The sequence below is a fragment of the Excalfactoria chinensis genome, chromosome 1 (assembly GCF_039878825.1).
Source record: "Excalfactoria chinensis isolate bCotChi1 chromosome 1, bCotChi1.hap2, whole genome shotgun sequence".
Lineage (NCBI taxonomy): Eukaryota > Metazoa > Chordata > Aves > Galliformes > Phasianidae > Excalfactoria > Excalfactoria chinensis.
In genome coordinates this window covers 37,386,079-37,406,435 of record NC_092825.1, presented here as the reverse complement: position 1 = coordinate 37,406,435, position 20,357 = coordinate 37,386,079, and the positions used below count along the sequence as shown (strand labels likewise).

Genomic DNA, 20,357 nt, shown 5'->3' with positions numbered 1-20,357 from the left:
CAAATAATCAGCCTCCTTGGGAAAGCAGAGGAGTACTTCATCTGCAGGGCAGACAGAGTTCACCTACTGGAGAAGCGCTGGCTGTGACCGCCTTGTGACAGACCTCATCAAGGCCTGGTGACATGGCACTTGCACTACTGCTAAGTTTGCGGTTGTACTAAGGTCCATGAGTGAAATGTTTTTTTAAATTTTAGATCGAAAAAGAAAAACACGGAAACATCAACAGGAAATAAAACATTTTTATTGAATATCTGTGTAATATGTATGTTAATTTAACGACAATTGGAAAACTCTACTGTGGGAAGTCACTACACAGTGAAACAAAATATAAACCACCTCATCAAAAATGAAGGTAAAATACGGCTAAAGTTGTCAGCTCGCGGGCCACGAGCGATATGGCAGGATAAAACACCCCAAACATTTCTACAAGATACAGAGAAAACCCACACAGAGAAACACTCAAGCAGGCAGTAAATATACACAAAGGCAACTAGGATCTTTCTACAGCATCAGATTCTAATACTTCACACAGCTTTGTCAGAAAGGTACATGTGGCTTCTTTGAGGATGAAAATGTCATCTTGGTCAAATAGCAGGTTCAGTCTCTGAGAATCATAGTACCTTACAAACCAATTCTACGGTGACATTCAGTCTGGCAGTGTAGGAAGAAAAAGCAATAAGAATACCTTAACACAATGAATCAGTTCTGGCAGTTTGAACCTGCAGCTATCCTGAATGAACAACTGAAAGCTAAAGACCATGAAGCTGAATATCCGCTCTTATGCTGGAAAGCTGACTGTCTCGGTCTTTTCTTTGGTGGGGTTTGGTCCTCAAGGTTAAGATTTTAAAGTATTCCAGCTTGATGCTTTGCATGTATGTGCCTGTTTCTATCAGAAGATGTCTCACTTGTGTATTTTCCATGTTTCATGTAAAAAAGAAAGAAAATGGGTCTTGCTACTTACTTTTGGAGGTGAGGAGAGATCCATATTTTTAGTCTCCTCTCACTTTGCTGCTCCTTTTTCCCACTGTGCACCGAAAATGGTGGCGTGTGGCCATCACCACATTGACCTCAGACTGTCACAGCTCTCTCTGCAGCAGAGCCTTGAGGGAGGGTATAGAATTTCATCTTCAATCCACAGATCTCTGACCACATTCATCGTTTTATCCTTTTTTTACAATAATTTCTTTTAGGTACAACTGAGAAAAGCGTTAGTAATTTCAGGTCTCCCTCCAAAAGGAATAGCATTTCCACATTTCTGGGGTAGTTCGCATGGCTGAAAATAATCCACTTTTCAAAGCGTTATAAATATATTCACAGCATGGAAAGACAAGCGAGGGGCTTCAAAGGACTTCAAAGGACGGTACATGGGATAGAAGTGATGCCCTAAATGACTTGATGAGATGGTACAAGCCGAGATGACATGCTGGCTAGCTGGAAGATGGCTATCTACAGTAAAGCAGCAGGGGGCAAGGGTGAGGGAGGTTGGAACTGTGGAATATTGCACAGGGTTTGACAAAATGCTGCGTGGTCAACCCATTCAATATAGCCTCCTTGTCTCCTGCATAGCTCTCCAGTTCTAAATTGGTCCGTCAAAACTAGAACTGCTTGTGCTATGCATTCCTTCGGCAGTGCAGTAGAAGGGAATGGCAGTATTATTACAATATCACTACGGAATAAATTGATTGCTATCCACTGAGAAAACTACATTTCTAAGCACACACGGCAGTCACAGTGATACACAGAGCAGTCTTTCAAGACTCTTATGGAATGACTAATAGCTTCATAATAGTGCCATTTACTACATAATAACATTGAAAACATTTAAAAACTCCTCCTGAAACGAGCATCTAGTATACAGAAGAGGTTGCTTCAGTTTTCTAGAACTTGTTCTTTGTTTTCACTTTTTTTTTTTTTTATTTTTATTTTTTTAAAGGACAAATTAAAACTTAAGTATAAATAGTATATAAAAGGTCACTAGCTGTTCTCTTTTGGCTTACTTTGAAGTGCATTTAGAACTATGGCTAAATTTTGTCATCTTCTGATGGGATTACAATACTGTCCGTTTACCATGAAACTATTTTGTATAATAAACTCACACGGCTGTGTCTAAAAAATATTCTGCATTCCTTCTAATCTGAGTTAGTATAATAAAATATTTCGTTACAAAGTCTAATGTGCAAACTCATTATAACGTGAAATCGTGGATGGAATTCACAGTATGCAAATTTTGTATAAAGGTGATAACGGAGAGCTACTCTTGATTTCATGGCAGCGTTTTTTGACTGCCGCGTCTCCCCCCACCCGTCCCCCCCTCCCCGCATAACCTCTGCAATGTTCTTACTTTTACGTGAGATGAAACTGTTGCCTCCTATGGAACTGCTTCCTCAACTTTCAATCGAAAGCCATTTCGGTCTGTAACGTTTGCGCTTTGGAATATATACATAAAAATGATCTCCTGGCTTCTGGCTACATCTCCTTGAGGTCAGCCATGGAGCTGCTCAGATCATGCTAAGTTGCCTGTCAAAGAAGTCTACCAAATTGGATGTGCCCCTCCAAGATTCACTGTGTACGCGTAGCTTGTTATCAGGATGGTCCAGTTGAAAGCTCAGATTTAAGTTGTCCTTTAAGATGTCAGTGTAACACTACTAGTGCCTTACAAGTTGGAATTTTTTTTTTTTTTTTTTCTGGAATGCAGACGATACAATAGTTACCCTATAATATATTATCAGCTCTCCTATATCTCAGTCAATTTACATAATTTAAAATAGAACATCTTATTAAAAACATCTAGTTATACACAGATTAGGAAACGCTTACAACATACAAATACACAAACTAGAAATAAATTCTCAGCATACTGGTGTATATATACAACTGTGTGATACAATAAATAATTTCTGTCATGCTCTATCTACACATCATATTGCTTAAAAGAAGAGTAGATCTGGGGGGCAGTGGTGAAATGAAGCGCCGTTAGAGGGCTCTCTACGTTTAAGGTTGTGCAAATTAAAACAGGAATTAATTTGAAAGTACAACTGATCTGTGACAGGAACACATGGCTGGAAATGAAAGGACCCATATTACTGAGGTATTTACAGATACTGGCTAAAGAGCACTATGTGGGCAAATGCAGAAAGGCTTCTTCTTCTTCATACTTTAATTTAATTTACTTCTTGACTGCCAGCATGGCATCTACCTCCTCCTCAGGCTGTAGGGTGTGCCACTGTGCGATGGGCCGCCTGGGGTTGGCCAACATGTCTGACCAATGCCGCAGCTCTGCTCCAGTGCTGTTGTAGCCCACAAAGACTTTCCCGATGGCATCGTTCTTGCCAATCTTGTCATAGTCCAAAACAGTCACAACAATTTGCACTTTCTACAATGAGAAAGAGAAAGACCAGTGAGGGCAGGAGGGCAGAGAGGAATTTCAGCAAAGTTACAACTGAGTCTCCATAGACACAAATTGAGCAGATGCATGACTGCCAGAGGAGGCTCCCCCAACCATAAGCAAATTCAAACATTTGTCTTTGCTTCTTGTGAGCCTTCCAGTTGTAATTCTACTTAGAACCTTGCAGTTAACATGAAATTGACCCCCTCATGTCAAAGAGCTTCATGTGGGAATTAAAGTTGATTTTTTTCCTTTAACAGGTTAACAACGTATACATTTTTTTTGTTGCTACTGGAGAAGCAAGTTACTTGAAGTCTGCAGGGCTAAAGGTAAGATCTTCAGAGAAGCTAATTAAAAAATAGTTAAATCAAACACATCATTATTGTATAAATAAATGTTAAAAGGTAGTATTCAGAAATGGCTCTACACCAACTTATCATTTCCATTGTTGCACTCAGTTCTTTCTACTTTGAAACAGCTCCTTACTATCTGTCCTGCACGCAAATCTGCTGTTTTCAAAAATAATTCAGTCGACACCACACAGAGAATGGTGATGCACTGGCACAGGTTGCCCAAGGTGATTGTGGATGACAATAAAGCAGTCAGGAAAAGAGACTGTACACCCAAGGGAGCTGGAAAAAAGAAGAAGATGTAGTGTCTTGGGGCTCTGGCACAGCATCTCTATCAGGCACAGGGAGGTCTGGCCTGCAACCACACTGGTGCTGCAGTCACTTGGCTGTAGGAGCAGTAAGCTCTGGCACACAGAATTGTGAGAGCCCATCTCTCAGATCTCACACACCAGTTCGTGTTCACTTGGACTGGGGCACGTTGAGAGGCAGAGTTCAAGGCAGGTGTTTGTGTATACCCGCACATGTTCCTCTCCATCAGGTTGTTAAGATTTGCTGAAACAGTACAAACAGCTTTGCCTTCAGTGGGATGATATTCTTAACAGTATCTGAGACATTAAACAGCCTTGGGCTGATTTTATTTAACTGTAAATGCTTCTCCTTAGGGATTTGCCTGTTGAAGTTGAACATACAGTTCTTTTCCTGACTTCTTTCTATCCTCTGATAAATATATATAGTTCTCTACGTGACTGTGAGCTTCCTGAACTCACTGAAGAAATGCACTGAAACAGATTTCTTTAATAAATAAACAAACAGACTAATAAATTCTCAAATATCAGGTTTTAAATATATGTATAGTCTGGATTTCTCAGTAGCACAATTAATTTTATTGCTAGCAATAGCAATATCTTTTTAAAGTAACCCTTAAGCATCTCTGCAAGACCAGACTCACGAGGTCTGTTTTATAGGGTCCATTCACTTACAAGTCTCTGTAGTTCACTGAGCCAGAGAAAGAAATAATTCCAGCACGCACTAAAGTATTTATATAGTTGCTGATGACAAAAGTGTGCATCAAACTCAAGATTCTGTCTCCCCAGAGCACTCATGATATATAGCAATATCCTGAAGCAAGTATTCCTAGATGCCGAAATGATGTTTCATTTTTGCTGCTTGCAATACACTCACTTTAATGTTGATGGTACCTCCCCAAATGAACATTTATGTTTTAGATGCATGATACAATCACAGATCTAAAACATAGACATGAGTACTATTTTTCGGTACAAAAAGAGTTGCCCGCTGCACCTAGAAGCTCGGGGCTAGTTATTATTGGATTTTTCCTTTGTTAATCATAATGCAACAGTGAGCACTGATAGGACACTTTTTTTGATCTATAAAGATGGAAGAAAAAGGTAGCTCAGATGGTTAATGCCAAAACGATTTTCACTGTATGGTCTTCGACTTAAACCTGCAGAGAAATGTAAGCATCTCAGTACTTTTGTACCACACCTTAAAGGAACAGCACTGCAAAATCCAACAGGTGCAGCAGAATGCACCACCTGTTACTACATACTTGGATTAGCAGTTTCCTTGGCATGATTAGGCATTCTTTGGAATGAATGGGCATGGAGACTTTGCTACCTCTGGATGTGGTCTGCCTTGAAGGTGGTGAAACATGTATTTGATTTGACTGAAGGAACAGGATTTGACTTCCCAGTGGTATTCTCCCATTGCCTTTCAACATACCACCTTTTCCTTGTCTGCCCATTTCACTTGAGACCTTAAATCCATTCGTACTATAACCTAAGTCTAAACAATATTTAAAACACATTTTTTTTTTCTGATGATGAAATTACTACAGTGACCTTAATGAAATCTCTTCTAAATGTAGTCTTTCATAACTAATTCCAAAATACACTGGCATATGACCACAGTCCCTATCTCCAGATCATTAAATTGAGTCTATATCCTGAGGTAAACAGCTATAAGTTGCTCTAATAAGCTTATCATAAAAGCAGTAAAATTTTAGACAGCTAAACCACAACACTTTTTAAAATGCCTGTGTCCACCTCACTAAGCTGATTCAGGATTAGAAGGCAAAATGGCCAAGCACCCACAGAATAAGTGTTAAAATGCCAAAGCTCAGATTTGATAACTTGGAAGTATCCATTCAGGTTCCCCACTCCTGTCCCTATTCAGAAATCAAGATGCTTCAGAGAGGCTTTATATGATAGAACTTTTTTAGCTTCTGGTCCTTTGATGCTTGTTCTGAGATGTTTCACCAGCACAATGACCAGCTTTCATTAAAATCACTGGGAATTCGCCCCTGTTGGATTTCCTACTTTTTGACTTCCGTCCATAGACATCTGTATCTATGCTGTGGGGTATCAAAAAGCTCCTAGGAGGGCCAGTCATGCATTCTAGTCACTATTTCTATTGCCTCATCTTGTTTAGCTTTGTTATCTTTGTCAGAACCAAGTCAATAAAAGGCAAGTACACAGCTTTTGTTGAAAGGCAGACCTTAGCTTCTGGATTTCTCTCCAGTTCAGCTGCTATCAGAATCGAAGATGCAGATTCCCAAAACCCTTACCAGGCTCTCTCCTAATCAAGAGGAGGCTGCCTGGCAGTCTCTGCTGCCTTGCAGTTTTCCCTAACAATGTCAGCTAGCTGTACTTTTAACCAGTGCCATTTCAACCCCCATAGCAACAAGGCATCCGATCTGTGGTGTAAGACCTCTCTTACAATCCACAAAAACACATATTCCCAGACTTTTAATTATTGTCTTTCAAACTGAGAGGTCCTTGGAAGAAAACTTTCCATACTGAGCTCCATCCAGAAAAGAATTTATCTTGCTTAATGTCTGCATGATCACAGAGCCTCCTGGGAGGCTAGGAAGTTGACTTACATGAAGTTCTTTTTTTGGGGGGATATTTAAACCCATGCATCTTACCCTGGCAATGAATACTCTAACAAATGAGCAAAAGAAGAAAAACGGCTTAACGCTAATGGTTAAGGCTTAACAAAAATGGAGGCAGTTTGTAACAACTGATCTTTACGTGACTTACATTGCATAGATCAGATCAGAGATCAAAGTCACGCTTTTTCCAAGTGATCCATTCTACAGACAGGTGAACTGATACTCTCTGGTCAATCATATACTTGGCATTTTATGGAACAATGAGTGTTGCACTCCTAGAATAAGCCATAGTCACAAGTGACAAGAAAACTTGTGAAAATGTTGAAGATCAAGTTTCCCATATGCCTCCTGAGATGGCTAAGAGGATCATCAATCTTGTGAGAAAAATGTTAGTTAATGTGAAGAAAAGTTAAATCTCATTCACATGAACAAGAGACAGTTTGCCTCCCAGTAGCTCAAAGGTAGGTACTCAAGTCCCTGAGGAACGCCGATGTGGTCATTTGGTATTTTCCATGCCTGGGGGAGGCAACTCCCAGTTCAGTGAGCTGGTTTCTGAGCCTCCTAGTTTTAGGAACTGAGCTTCTCAGAAACAGCATAGGAGGAACTGCTGGAGCTGCACTGAGACAACAAGAATCATAGAATTACCCAGGTTGGAAAAGACCTTGAAGATCATCAAGTCCAACCACAGCCCAGCCATAGTACCCCAACTCTAACAACCCTCTGCTAAATCATATCTTTGAGCACCACAAGTGTGTTTTTCAAAGAGGAGCGGGAACTGCGGAAAAAGTTTTCATGGTAAGATGGGTAAGTATGAAAAAAAAGAATTAAATAATGTATTTCACTTGACAGGGATGCTGCAGTACTTTCAACAAACAGTTCCTAAAAACGCATAGGGAACACAACTGTGATCAACGATACTAATCTAGTATTTTCAGTAAACTGGGGGAAAATGTATTATACAACGTTTCTTTTGTCCCTATACTTATTTTTTGCAAGCGCATTCCTTTGCTATCTCCCAGTAGATGGTTATTTATTTATTTTTTTTTTCAGAATCCATTTCTGTTAACATAAAATGTCAGTTATCCATTTCTCACTGATGAATCAAAGCTTCATAAGTACTGTGCATTTTCTCATTTCCCTCTTGAAGCAGTCACACTCATCTCCTGCAGCACAGGCCTGGCACCTAGGTGCTAATGAAGGCACACACACGTGATAATTAACATGATTCCTGTTAAATATTTATAAGAGCTGAGAAATAGAATGCAGAGAGAAGACAAAACACTGTTTGACATTACCTGAATTTGCTCAAATGGTACTTCAAAGCTGAAAGACTCGTTGTAATAGGGATTCAGAGTATTCTTCTTGATTGTCGTCTTTTTCTTCTTCAGCCTCTTACCATTCTGCATCAGATGGATTTTCACATAGGGATCTAGGTAATCAAGAGAAGAGGTAGAGGTAAGAGAGGTAATTCAGTGTGCTTTCTGTAGAATTTAATCTCACAAATTCAGGACTCAATTAAAAAAAAAAGAAAAATCTTCAACAACAACCCGCTTGTAATTAAGCAATCTTAGTTTCCACCATAGGAAAACTCCTACACAACTGCAAAGTGCTTGCGATGGAAAAGGCACAAAATATTTTTTGTACTATCTGTATCTCCTTAGCCATGAAGGGAAAGGAAAAGTTCCACCTAACTTTGTTCTGCAGTTCATTAAGCATCCTGTAAACAATCCTGTTGTTAATTAGCAATACCTTCACTGAGCTCTGTTGTATTCTTCTGTTTACCATAAAACACAATTTGAAACCTCAGGCTCCTCTTTTTCAACAGCCTGTTTGGTACTGTCACCAAAAATCGGGCAGGTATATTCTTTTGCTTTAGGCAGGTGTACCGTGATGAAGACTGAGGCAAGCCATCCCTGCAGGGAGTTATATGGAGCTACAGAAAACGTAAGCCAAGTGTTGTGTAAATTAAGAGAACCTGGCTGTAAGCTGTCTCTGGAGAGGGCTTCTCATGTCCCTCCTAAGAAAAGGATGGAGCTACAGAAGAATGGCAAATACTGAACTAAATATTATCTTTATGAACAAATCATGCTTTACTCTCCAATGAAATTCATGGTTGAAGGACCTGCGAACAATAATTGCATTCTGCTACAGTCAGATATGTGCTTAGGAACTGTTGGAGACAGTTAAGTTTTGAAGAAACGTGATTACAACCTTCAGTCTATCTGAAGAGAACATAATTCTGCTAGTGGACTCTTCCAGACAATAGACAAGGGCCTAATAATATCCAATGTGAGAAGAAACTAGATAAATTTTAGCTTAGAAATACACACATGCTTTAGTAGTGAGGCTACTGAACAAGCTGGAATAGCTTCTCAAGATTTTGCGGTGAACTCTGTCACAGGGGGTTAAGATTCTTTCTTCCTCAAACAACACAAATACAAATACAAACTAAATCTGGGTAGTTTTATGCCCTGGGCTAGATAAGGAATTGCAAGGGTTCCTTTTCACTGCACAGTGTATGAATTAAGGGCAGAGAAGAAATGTGAAGAACAGAAATGCTAGCAAAAAGACAACAACATTCTCTTTATCTTCTTCTTATTTTTTTAATACTGTTTTCAACACCATGGTGTGCACTGTTTTGAATGTGGACAACTGGCAAACACGGACTCCTTTAAATTAGCTGATACTTGAGAAAAGGCTCATCTACCTGACTGCTTTTGCTGAGGCTCCATGCTGACCGCATAACAGTTTTGACATGCAAAAATATGTTGTTTTAGGTATAGCTAATATATTTGTACAAAGAAGGTTTAGTAGTCAAGGAGCCAGTGATAGTGCATTAAGACACAGAAATGAGATGTAATGCTGTTAAAGTATAATTTGAGTAACTAAGGCAGGCTGGGAGCCTAAGTAGTGCAGTAATCTATCATTATTGAGGGGATTAGAGCTGAAGAAGTCTATTAAAATAAATGTAATCAATATAAGCCAATCATTTAGCGACCTGTGCTTGTACAAAGACAGCATAAACTGATTTGATGATTATTCATACATCCATACGGAACTCTATTATAATGATTTATAGAGCAATGAAGATACACTGTGATCTACAAAAACATTCCATATTTTTGGGGGCAAATACTTTAACCTAGAATTCAAGTGTATATGAATGTTTGAAGATTGTATGTACATTCAATTTAAATTACTTGCTTTGCATTTAACAGATTTTCTATCTTCCTGCTGGTACTAGAACAAAATTTGACTGCAGATAACTCATGCCCACAGGACAAGGCTAGATAAATAAGCCTAGATCTTTGTGGCTTCTTTTTCACCTCCTATCAGTTTCTTATGTTTGTCTGTCAGAGTATATGAGTTTGGCTCAGGCAAATGCCAGTTTTTTCAGTAGGAAAGATCCAGGTGGTACCATCTTACCACTGTCATGCAGAAATGGCAGTGGCAGAGGTTCCAAACGGAGCACAGAAGGGTACATACCATGTGATTCAATAACCTCAGTTTTTTCATCATATAGTGAAACTGCCAAGCCAAACCAAATACAAATTTTAAAAGTCACCTTACTGAAGTCATGTTCCTTCTTTTCTAGTTTTAGAAGAATGTATTAAACAACTTTACTAATCACAAAAACAGCACAGATCAGAATTGGGTGTCCAACACACATACATGAATGAATGAGAGATTTTAGGTGAGTTCATCCTCATTAGATTGCATGTCCACTTTCTGTTTCTTGAAGCATCCCAGTCTTACATGATTCTCCCCTCTCTTTGTTCTTCTGAGTCCAATCCACGACCCCTTCAGTTAGACTGTCCCGTAACCCACCTCACCAGCCCTACCACCACCAGCTCTCCAGGAATCTATTTGCATGCAACCTACACAGACCTCCTTGCAACTTCACAAGGAAGTGTCTCAAAAAGACCGGTTCTTTTCCACCAAATTACAGAAGCTAAAATGCTTGGAATCAATTATTGGAAGAAGGGAGGATGATCAAAAGCAAGCAGAACCTCTGAGAAATGACAGTATCCAGTGAGATAAGGCACAGTGCTAATGGAAACCTCTCTTCTATCTACTCACAGCATAACCTCAGTGCTGGCACCATTACTCATGCTGAGCAATGCTTTAATATGTAAATAATCTCACAGAATAACTAAGACTAGAAAGAATGACAGCACTGATATTAAAACCCATCAGTGATAAACTGTACGTTAAGTGCATAGTGTGGGCACAGAGAGCAGAACTCTTTGGACCACATGTAAATATCTACATCCAATGCCAATGAAGATGAGAAAACTTTTCCTTTTGCATACTCTGGACAGTTATCTAATTCCAGAGTAGACACCTGTCTTTTGTCAAATAGACTGCATCCCAAAAGGCAAGGTAGTCTATTAGCTTGGATGTGAACTGTTATACTGAAGAAAGCTATAGTTAGAAGAGATGAACATCACTGTTTTTTCCACCTGACCACCTGGAAAAATGGGATGTTGCAGCCAGGGTGCTACAGATGTCCCTCAGCTAAAGAAGACAGAATGGCTGTGTGTCCATTTCTTAATAATTTATACTGAGCAATGTGTGGGATTAAAAAAAAATTGTGCTATTTATTCACTCATTAACAGTCTATCCACAAACGCTAAAATGCTGTAAAATTCACAATGAATCGTGCACTATAGATTTTACAACAACATCTCAAGGGAGAGTGGCTGAACAGCTTTTAAAGCGCTGCGTGACAAGCTGACAAATTTTGTCTTCCTGAAGTTTGCAGCAAGATGCCAATATGTTATTTAAAGGATAACTGAAATGGCATGTGGTATCAGGTAAACATGTCTTGATTCATGCGGACTGTGAAGCATACATAAACAATTAGAACCCTCTTAATATAATGACTATTTCATCATCATCATGCCGTAGACAAGATGCACTTATTTATCAGGGCTTTAGAAAAAGCAGACTTGACAGTTAAAAGAAAATACCACATTGCAAAAGAAGAAAATCATGACTAATGACCATATCTAAGGAAAAAGTGCAACTCAAGAATGACTGTTTGACAGTGAGTTTTAAGATGAAAAATAGTTTTACAGGGATCAGTAGTTAATGAAAAATCATTTTGCAGGTAGAATGCAGCACACAAATTTCCACTTGTATGGATCTTCAGCAGAATAATGTCAACAAAGTACTCAGCGTGGCATGGCTTTACTACAGTGGCTTATTCTGAATACAAACATAAGGATGGTGCTGATCTTTGGTAAATATTTGTAAGGCTTCTGTAATATGAAAAGCAAGCAGCCAGAAAGTTGACAAATTTGAAATATGCTTTAGGGGAAACACTGGACTTGATTAGGTGTGCAATTATAGTGCAGAACCCATGTGTGGGGAGAGTAACAGTCGGAAGAAAAAATCCCACACAGCCGTGTGCGCTGGGATCAGAGAAAACCCTTCTCAAGCCTCAAGGAATCCTAACATGATTAAGAGGAAAAAGCTGAGCCAGAACAAACTAGTCACGGATACAGCTGAGTAATGTTTCATATGACAAACACTTTAATATGAAGATGTACTCAAATAAAATGTAGAAACCGAAAAGAAGTAGAGTGCCAGAACTGCCTCTGGCTGTATTTTTGTCTTCAAACTGTTCAGGCTGAGTGCTAATTAGCACTTGCTTTTTCCCTACCAGAAGAAAAGCGATGCCAAGCCCATGCCAAAGCACACATCACTGACATTTACAGCAAAGGTGTCAGCAGACAGTGGTGTTTCCATCTTGGGAAGTAGAAGAAATTCTTGAAGAACTCAGAAATTGATTTAATAAGAAAATCAGATATGAAAATGTAGCCTCAGAAATGGCTCTGCACTCACAGTTAGGGCAGAGGTGACTTGTGGGGAGGGCTGTCAGTTCCACTCTAAAGAGCCATGATCACTCACATCCTACAGCAACCAGCAGGGTGGGAACACAAGGCCAGTGCCTCTGAGCAAGGCAGGAGGAGGGCTGGACTCAGTACAGCACGCACAGAGCACAGCAGGACAAACTTCGCCAGTAGTTCCCACAGGTTTGCTGATTCCTCCCTCTGTGGGCCTATAAAACCCCTCTCTCCCAGGAGAGCGATGATTCACATGATGCCTGTGGCTTTCAGGCCATGGATAATTTGCCTTAACTTTTTCTTCTTCTGTGTATGAGATGAGTGGGGATAATTAAAGTCTGTGACACAATGAGCTTGTGGTGATGCTGTGCCTGGACTGTCTAAGTCAATATTTTTCAGATGAAGTGTAAGCTTCGGAAAAGAAGGAAAGCCAGAGAGGAGGGAAAGGAAGGAAAGCCAGAGAGGAGGAAAATGTGTTATCTTGAGAAGAAGCAATGTAAGATACCACTACTAAAAAAGAGTACAAGTCCTATGGTACATCCTATACTGGCTTATATTAATTGATGCAAGCTACTGGACATTCTATTTTCCTCCACAAACAAGCACACAGAAAGTAGAATGTAATTTTTAAGCAGCTGCTGACATCCCAAGAGAAACACTGCTGAAAAAACATTCTCATAAGGAGGAATTTGCTTTGCATAAAATATAGGTTTTGTGTGTTTTTTTGGTTTTTTTTTTTTTTTTTTTTTTTTTTTTTTTTTTTTTTTTCCTTCTTTCTTAACCACAGCATTTCAATGGAAATAGGATTGTTGAGTCTTCTTTAAAGTGCTACTTAATGTCCAGTTCTCAGCTATCATTCCCATTTAGTCACCAGGGACATTATTGGAGTTTCCATAACCTCACTTGATGTTATCAGCCAGATCTTGAGCTGCAGCCAGTACTTAATCAATGCACAAGGGAAATGTGGGTAGCAAAAGTTTTTTGCTGCAGTTTCCGGTGGTGGCATCTGTGCCAGTTCCGATCCCAGCAAAGCACTTATAAAAATCACTTTATTAAGTGGGCCGAGGATTCAGCTGCTTGCCTGTGAGGTTCTCCAAGCACCTTCCCGCAGCCATGAATTGAGTTCAGAAATTGCAACCAGCCCAGGCAGGGTGTCAGATGCCACCTATAGCTGTAACCAATTTAGTCAGAAAGAATGATACTACATGTGCTAACTTCTGTCTATCTGTGCGCTCTGGGTGGACTGCTCCAGATGCAGCTCAAGGCCCTTTTTAATCCTATTTTGTGTCATGGTGTAGCAGGTTAGATGATTTTGGTTAATGTATTTCCATAAGCATCTTTAGCAGAATAGTGCATAATTTATATAGCTTATCCAACGAGTGGATAATTTATACATGAAAATACTTGTCCATTCATGTTCATTTACAGATTGATTGTCATAGGAATAATGGATTCCATTTAAAGCTGGGGAAGAAGGATCAGTATCTGGAAGAACTAACAGTAGCCCCTGTTATAACAAAAAAGGTGAATGTCCGTGTAAAAAGCTGTCTCGGAATAACAGCTGTGCATTTAAACGAGTATCAAGTTGTTACTGAAATTCTGAGTTCAGAGAAGCAGAGAGCTCTGGGAGGATGGAGGTGTTGTAAAACTGACAGCGGAGCCAGCAATTCCCTCATCTGAGAATCCCAAACTGAGACGGCTGAGCATGTAGAGCTGACAGTAGAAACAGAAATGTTCACAAAGGCCTAAGGGCTGTTCAGCCATCAGATGAGTCTGTAATTCCACCCATAGTGCTTCCAACTGGAACACAACAAATGTTACAACACCAGATGGGGGAAGTAGCATAACACTGAAAAAATGAAGAAGCCAAAACTTTTATTTAAAAACAGTGCAAATTAGTGCTTATGAGATTATGATTAAGTTTGCTGCCAGAGCAAGGGCAGTTGAACTGACTCTCTTGCATCCAAGCTCACTTCAACATAGCAGCACAGAGGCAAAACACATAGTTTTATGAAGCGCACCAGTGTGTGTTGAACCAACAGGAAAAAGCTCCTTAAGATTTGGCCGTATGTAAACACATAATGCCCTGGTGAAAAAGCAAAATGACTTAACCAGGCACTCTGTAAATGCGATTACATGCAAACTACAAGCATCAAAGCAGTCAGTCTCATTCCCCTGTATTTGCAGCAGAAAGGGAGGAGCTGACTGCTCATCGAGGCTGAATTTAGCAAGCAAATACAGTGTGGCACTGTAGAGCTTTTAGCACACTGGGAAAGGGTAACAGATATTAAATAAAAAAGCGTACTGTAATATGAAAAATGTTGTCGTGCGTATCATTGTATATGACAAAATATACAGATGGAAAGAACACAATAACAACGAAGATGTTGCTGGCATTAACATCAAATGGTGGAAAACTATTAAGTGGGATTGCTGATGCAGGCAGACTGTCCAGTAAATGAATTCAGATAGAAACCAAAGCTAACTGGCAATACTTCAGGCAGCACATTCCTGCAAACTGCTGAGTCTGAGTTTATGTAATGCATTTGGATGATACAGAGAAAAAATTAATTACATTTATATTTATTAAGTTGGTGGTACTGGAAACAGCAGAAAGAGGATAATATGTAGAAGCTCGGAGAGATTCAAAGTACTATCCTGGCGTGGGCTGAAGAGGAGGGAGGGGGAAATACACCCTGAATGAGAAATAACGGTGTATAGAGGAGCAGATAGAGAAGCAGAAGCACATCATATGGAAAACAAAATGAAAGTGAGAATAAAGAACAGGTCATATAGGATGCTTTATCAGAAAAAGACAGAAACTGGGTGAATAATGGTGTGTCTATCTGGGCTGCTTGTGAGTGTCTGGGGGCCCTGCAGAACTGGGCTGCCTGTCTATCCATGTCATCAGCAATTTTGGGATGGGGGGACAGAGTGCATTTCCTCCCTCTGAGGCACACACTGCCCCTTGTACCTACAATTCAAACATCACGATGCAAAAGCGAGGTTAAACTGCTAACTTGATTGAGGAGATGTTCCTCAGCCATCTCTGTTGGCTGAAACCATCTGAACACGCACACGGATGTCTCGAGGTTGAGACAAGGCTAAAAGACACAACAAATAGGTTCTCAATCTGCACCATTGAGCAGAACACTGCATTTTGAGTACTACTGTCATTTAGCAGAGCTGGGGCTGGTGCTCTGCCTCCTGCCTTTGATGGAAGTGCCTTTGCCCACCTTATTTGTGTGATCCTCACCTTTGGGCTTCTGCCAGATCAACTATCTGCTCCTGTAAGTATTTGCTGCAAATAGGTTCTTGCTTGTGCACTGGATGATGGTGTGACTGTCAAGATTTTAGGGGACTTGATTGAAAGAAACCCAGAGGGATTTACCAATTTTTGTTAGCCAAGAATTTCCATTTCCCTGGTGATTCTTTGTGCTTCCAGGCTTAAATGTGTGGGATGAAAGTCTCGAGGAAGACCGCTGTGCTAGACAGAGACAAGAGTGAGGAAAGGCACCTAGAAATAACTGGGTGGAAGCAAAGAAAGCAATTTCTTTCATGTAGTGGAATGCTGTGCTCATGGGAAGAGCTAACTGAAAGGAACTAATGCCAATCAGAAAGAAGTTTAGATAATAATCCAAAAGAATATGTTGCCAGAGCCAAGTGCTGAAATACCCCTACTTAGGACAGAAGTCCTAAGTGACTGCAACAGGGTAGGAAACAGCCTTCCATTTCCATTTTCTTCCTCTGAAAACAGTGGATACAGTTTCCCCTTTAATGTCTGTGCGCTTCCAGCAATACGCTGACTGAAAGCAAATGCCTTTTTTGGTTGTTTCTCCAACCCCCACAGCAAAACAAGCAAATAAATAAATAAATCAAAAAACAAACATTAAAAACCCAGACCCTGTAGCTATGAAGCAAAACAAGTCCTAATCTCAAATTGCACAGAGGACAGATAGGAGTTCCGGTATTACTGGATAATAAAGAAAACTGCACTGAAGTGAGTGACAGTATTCACTGAAAGGAATTAATCAACCCTGAAATAGAGAGAAACTCTATTAAAAGCAAAAAAATGTTCTAACTGGTTTATTAAGGATTTATTGTAGCAGGGACAGACATTTCTGTGGTTCAGACTCTTCATGTCAGCATTGCCACAGTAAGGGTTCATGGCATGACTGCTCATCAGCAGCTTGTATATAAAGGGAGCCCACAAACACCTGTTTTTCAACCTCAATTTGAAATAACCTCTCTAGGACTTTTTCAGCCAGAGAAGTTTCTATTTGTATGAAGTTCAATCTTCATTTTGTCTCCATTTTTTTTTTTTTTTTTCCTAGTAGATTTAAGCATTAAGAAAAAAGTGTAAATGTAAGTAAGGAGCTACATGATTGCAGTATGCTTTTAGCCTACAAATATTCATTTAGAATAACTAAGAGAAAATAGATGTCTCTCTTTCTGCTCCTCCTTGTCTCTCCTACTCTCCAAAAGATGAGCTGTCTTTTCAGCAGGGTTTTGGAGTGTTTTCTTGTATATTCTTACAATCTATTTTTGGCACCTAATTTTAGTGTGATTCACAAGATCAAAGTCTTTGCTGCCTCAACTGATTTACGACCAATGCTCTACAAGAAACCTAAAGCAACCCATGATCGTGATACAGACATGTTTTTACTCTTTTAGACACAAAACCTTTCCCTCCTGTCTTCCCAAGACAAACAGTAATGACAGCTGCAGTCAATTTGCTTTTCAATGGTGAGAAGGAGACTCCTGGAACACTGCAAGGCAAGAACTGTGTCTGCTCCAGGTGTGAACACGGCCATTCTGGATGGTGTTCCCCATCACTGGAAGACTGTCTTTGTCTTGGATTAAATTTAACAACAGTTAGGAAAAGAAGATCAAAAGCAGATTTTCTTGGGACAGGAAACATCTTCATCTCAGTCTCAACAAGAGAAATTACAGTGTAGGCTAAACTTCCCAGCAGTTTCAATTGAGCTCAAACAAGTTACATCAGTTTAGCAAAGAATGACAACTGAGTGAAAACCTATTTTGCAGTACAACAAAACCACAAAGCTTTGAAAAGCTTGAAGGTCAGATTTTGAACGTGGGCTCTTACAGAGCAAGGGCTGGGGGACTCCACATAATGAAAAGCAGTGACCTGAAACGCAAGGCAAATTTTTGCATAAACAAAAGCAACATCAGGATTATGCCCAGAATTATGGAAGTGCTGAAGACCTTGGCAGAAAAACAATTTACCTTTCTAATGTGCCTCAGACAACTCACAGAAAAATTCAAGACCTGGAGATCACCGTGTTGCAAACACAATACAGTGGGCTAACATTCAAAATCAAACAACAGAACAAGCATTCAAGGCCAACAGCATTTGCAGTAAGAACACTCTGCTGCCAAGAATATTATTCCTGTTCTAAGACAAGAGCAGACAACTTGACAAATGGCATCATTAGATGAAAGACGGAAGTATTTCTGAGAACATGACCAATAACCCATGCCCCAAAGTACCCCATGCTTCTTCAAATTCTCCAAGCTATTTAATGGTAGAAATGGATATTTGACTGACATGTTATGATTTCATCGCTTACTGTACACCACTTTAGCTTAAAAGTCAGTCAAATGTGACACAAACGATCAGAAACCCAAAGGTACATGATAGTTTTCAGCTTGGATACCTGCTACAATTTTATACAGCTGCTATCCAATTTGGTACAAAAGTGGTGGAGCAATCTGATCTTGTACTTCACTGACAAACCAGATTGCATCTGCGCACCTCGGCATAACTTTGTGTGCTGCTCCATTGAGACAAGAACTTGATGTAGTCTAGTCAAGGGATCGTGTTTGGTAATAAAATCAAACAAACCAAGAATCCAGAAAGCACATATGAATTTCAGAAATCCTTTAGCTTTCAGAATTGAAAGTAGATATATTTGAAAAGACAAGCCTGGGTGTTTGAGGTTTTTAGAAGATGAGGAAGAGGATGACACAGTAGTGAAATGGGTAAGTGTTGCTATTTGGAATCAATAGACTGAAATGATAATAGGGGAAAGGTGGATGACACTGCTTCCAAGCCTAGGCAATGTTGCATAATTGAGAATATAAATAATTCCAGCAAAACTAAGCTGGAAAAGCAAAATTGTTTTCAGTAAATGTTCACAAAATATAGATTTTCTAAGGTACTGAGCTTTTTAAGATGCTGATGGGTCCATTTTCAAACGCATCCAGCTCCTGCTAAGAAATGCTGCTAGGAATGCAAAGTGATCGATTCCCAGAGCTTCTGGCTTCAGTTTTCCTCTGGAAACTCCTACTGAACACTTTTCTGAAATAGTCAATACTTATGTGACAAAAGGCCTTTTATGTGCCTCTGTGAATAATGACAGCCAAGGCAGTCACTCAACAGCGATAATAAGAAATAGTTAAAATTCCTTCTCTTACATGCGTATAGCAACAATAACAACTATCAAGCAAGTTCATGTATTTCAGAAAGACAAAATATTCTGCCGTCAGAAAAGGAGATCACAAACGTTAAAGAGACTGACCTAAGGAGAACTGAGGTTTTTCATTAAAAAAGCCAGGTTTAGCAAACAATAAACTTGCCTTTAGGATACCCTCAGAGGAGATAAATAGGGAGTGAGAAAGAGAGTGCCTCCAGCTAGCGTGCCATTAGCACAAAGGAAAACAATTGCAGGGCTTAGGGAGGATTTAGTTTTAACAAGTGCTTATCACAGAGTAATGTCATTGCACACCATTGTCCTGTATTAAGAATGAAATTAATTTCCAACTTTATATTAACCTTTTAGATACCCCGCTTGATGGAGGAATAAAATCCTTTGGATTTTACCACATCACCAGAAAAGGCCATTTTGAGATTTGGTGAATTTGACAGATCGTTTCCTGCAGAACGCTATTTAAGTGAAAAACAAATATATAGAAAATCAGTTTCCTTCTATAATGGACAGCGGGTATTTCAGAGCATTGAAAAGTTGAGCGTCCAGAATCAGTTCAATAAGGAAAATAAAACAAGGGGGAAAATCTTAAGTTCATTTTACCTATTTATTTATTTATTTATTTATTTCCAGGCCATTTTATTCCTGTGCTATAATTAATGCACTAACACTGTGACACACACCGTGCTTTCTAGCCAAACCGCAGTGTAATGAAAACTCCATTGTGATGGAGTAGGTGCTTTCCACAAGAAACCTGTTCCGCTAGGTAACAGGAAGCAGTTTGTTGCCTTAGCATAAAGTAAGACAAAAGCAGTGATTTAGAGAGTAGTAAAAGCAGAAATTTTAGCACATGTGGGGAAGCCCATTTTCTGCTCTTTATTAGTATTAGCTCAACAACTGTCGTCGTTCATCTCTGCGGGGCTCCTTTCTCGCTGCATTCCCCAAGCTGAGAGGAGCCCTCTGGAAGTCGCACAAAATTGGCTTTTGCTACCATATTAGGAATCAAACGGAGCAGCAAAAGCCCCTGGCTGAGTGCGGATAAATCAACAGGGAACGCATTTGCCTTCCAGTCAAGTGAGTACAGCAAAGTGATTCAGGAAACAAAATAAATAAAAATTAAAAAATGAATCCTAAGCAGTAAGCAGTAGGATTTAAAGCTTCTTTATCTGTTTGACTTTCACCATACTTCCTACTGAAGTGTAGAAAGAAAGCAGATTTCCAGATACGAGAAAACCTCGTTCCTTAAATTTCTTTTTGCTGTGCAGTGAAATAATACCAAGACACATATCAGTGCTCAGCAGCAAATGTTTTTTACATGTTATTTTGGACTGGACAGCCATCATACCACAGTGCAGCCATTGTACTCGAAGTACAAGCTTTGCTGGTGATTCAACAATGTGTGTGTGG

The 20,357-nt window shown here is 39.6% G+C and overlaps 1 protein-coding gene across 5 annotated transcripts in view; it reads right to left on the bottom strand.

Annotated features, from left to right (window-relative positions):
* Positions 1-219: 219 nt before the first annotated feature.
* SYT1 (synaptotagmin 1) overlaps positions 220-20,357 on the bottom strand; it is a 337,265-nt gene continuing 317,127 nt past the window's right edge. For all 5 annotated transcript variants that reach the window (XM_072329810.1, XM_072329828.1, XM_072329803.1 and 2 more), the window contains 2 exons: positions 7,945-8,078; positions 220-3,373 (listed from right to left, as the gene is read on the bottom strand). In XM_072329810.1, the coding sequence (XP_072185911.1) occupies positions 3,167-3,373; positions 7,945-8,078 (341 nt within the window). In that variant the 3' untranslated portion in view covers positions 220-3,166. The remainder of the gene's footprint in view (positions 3,374-7,944; positions 8,079-20,357) is intronic.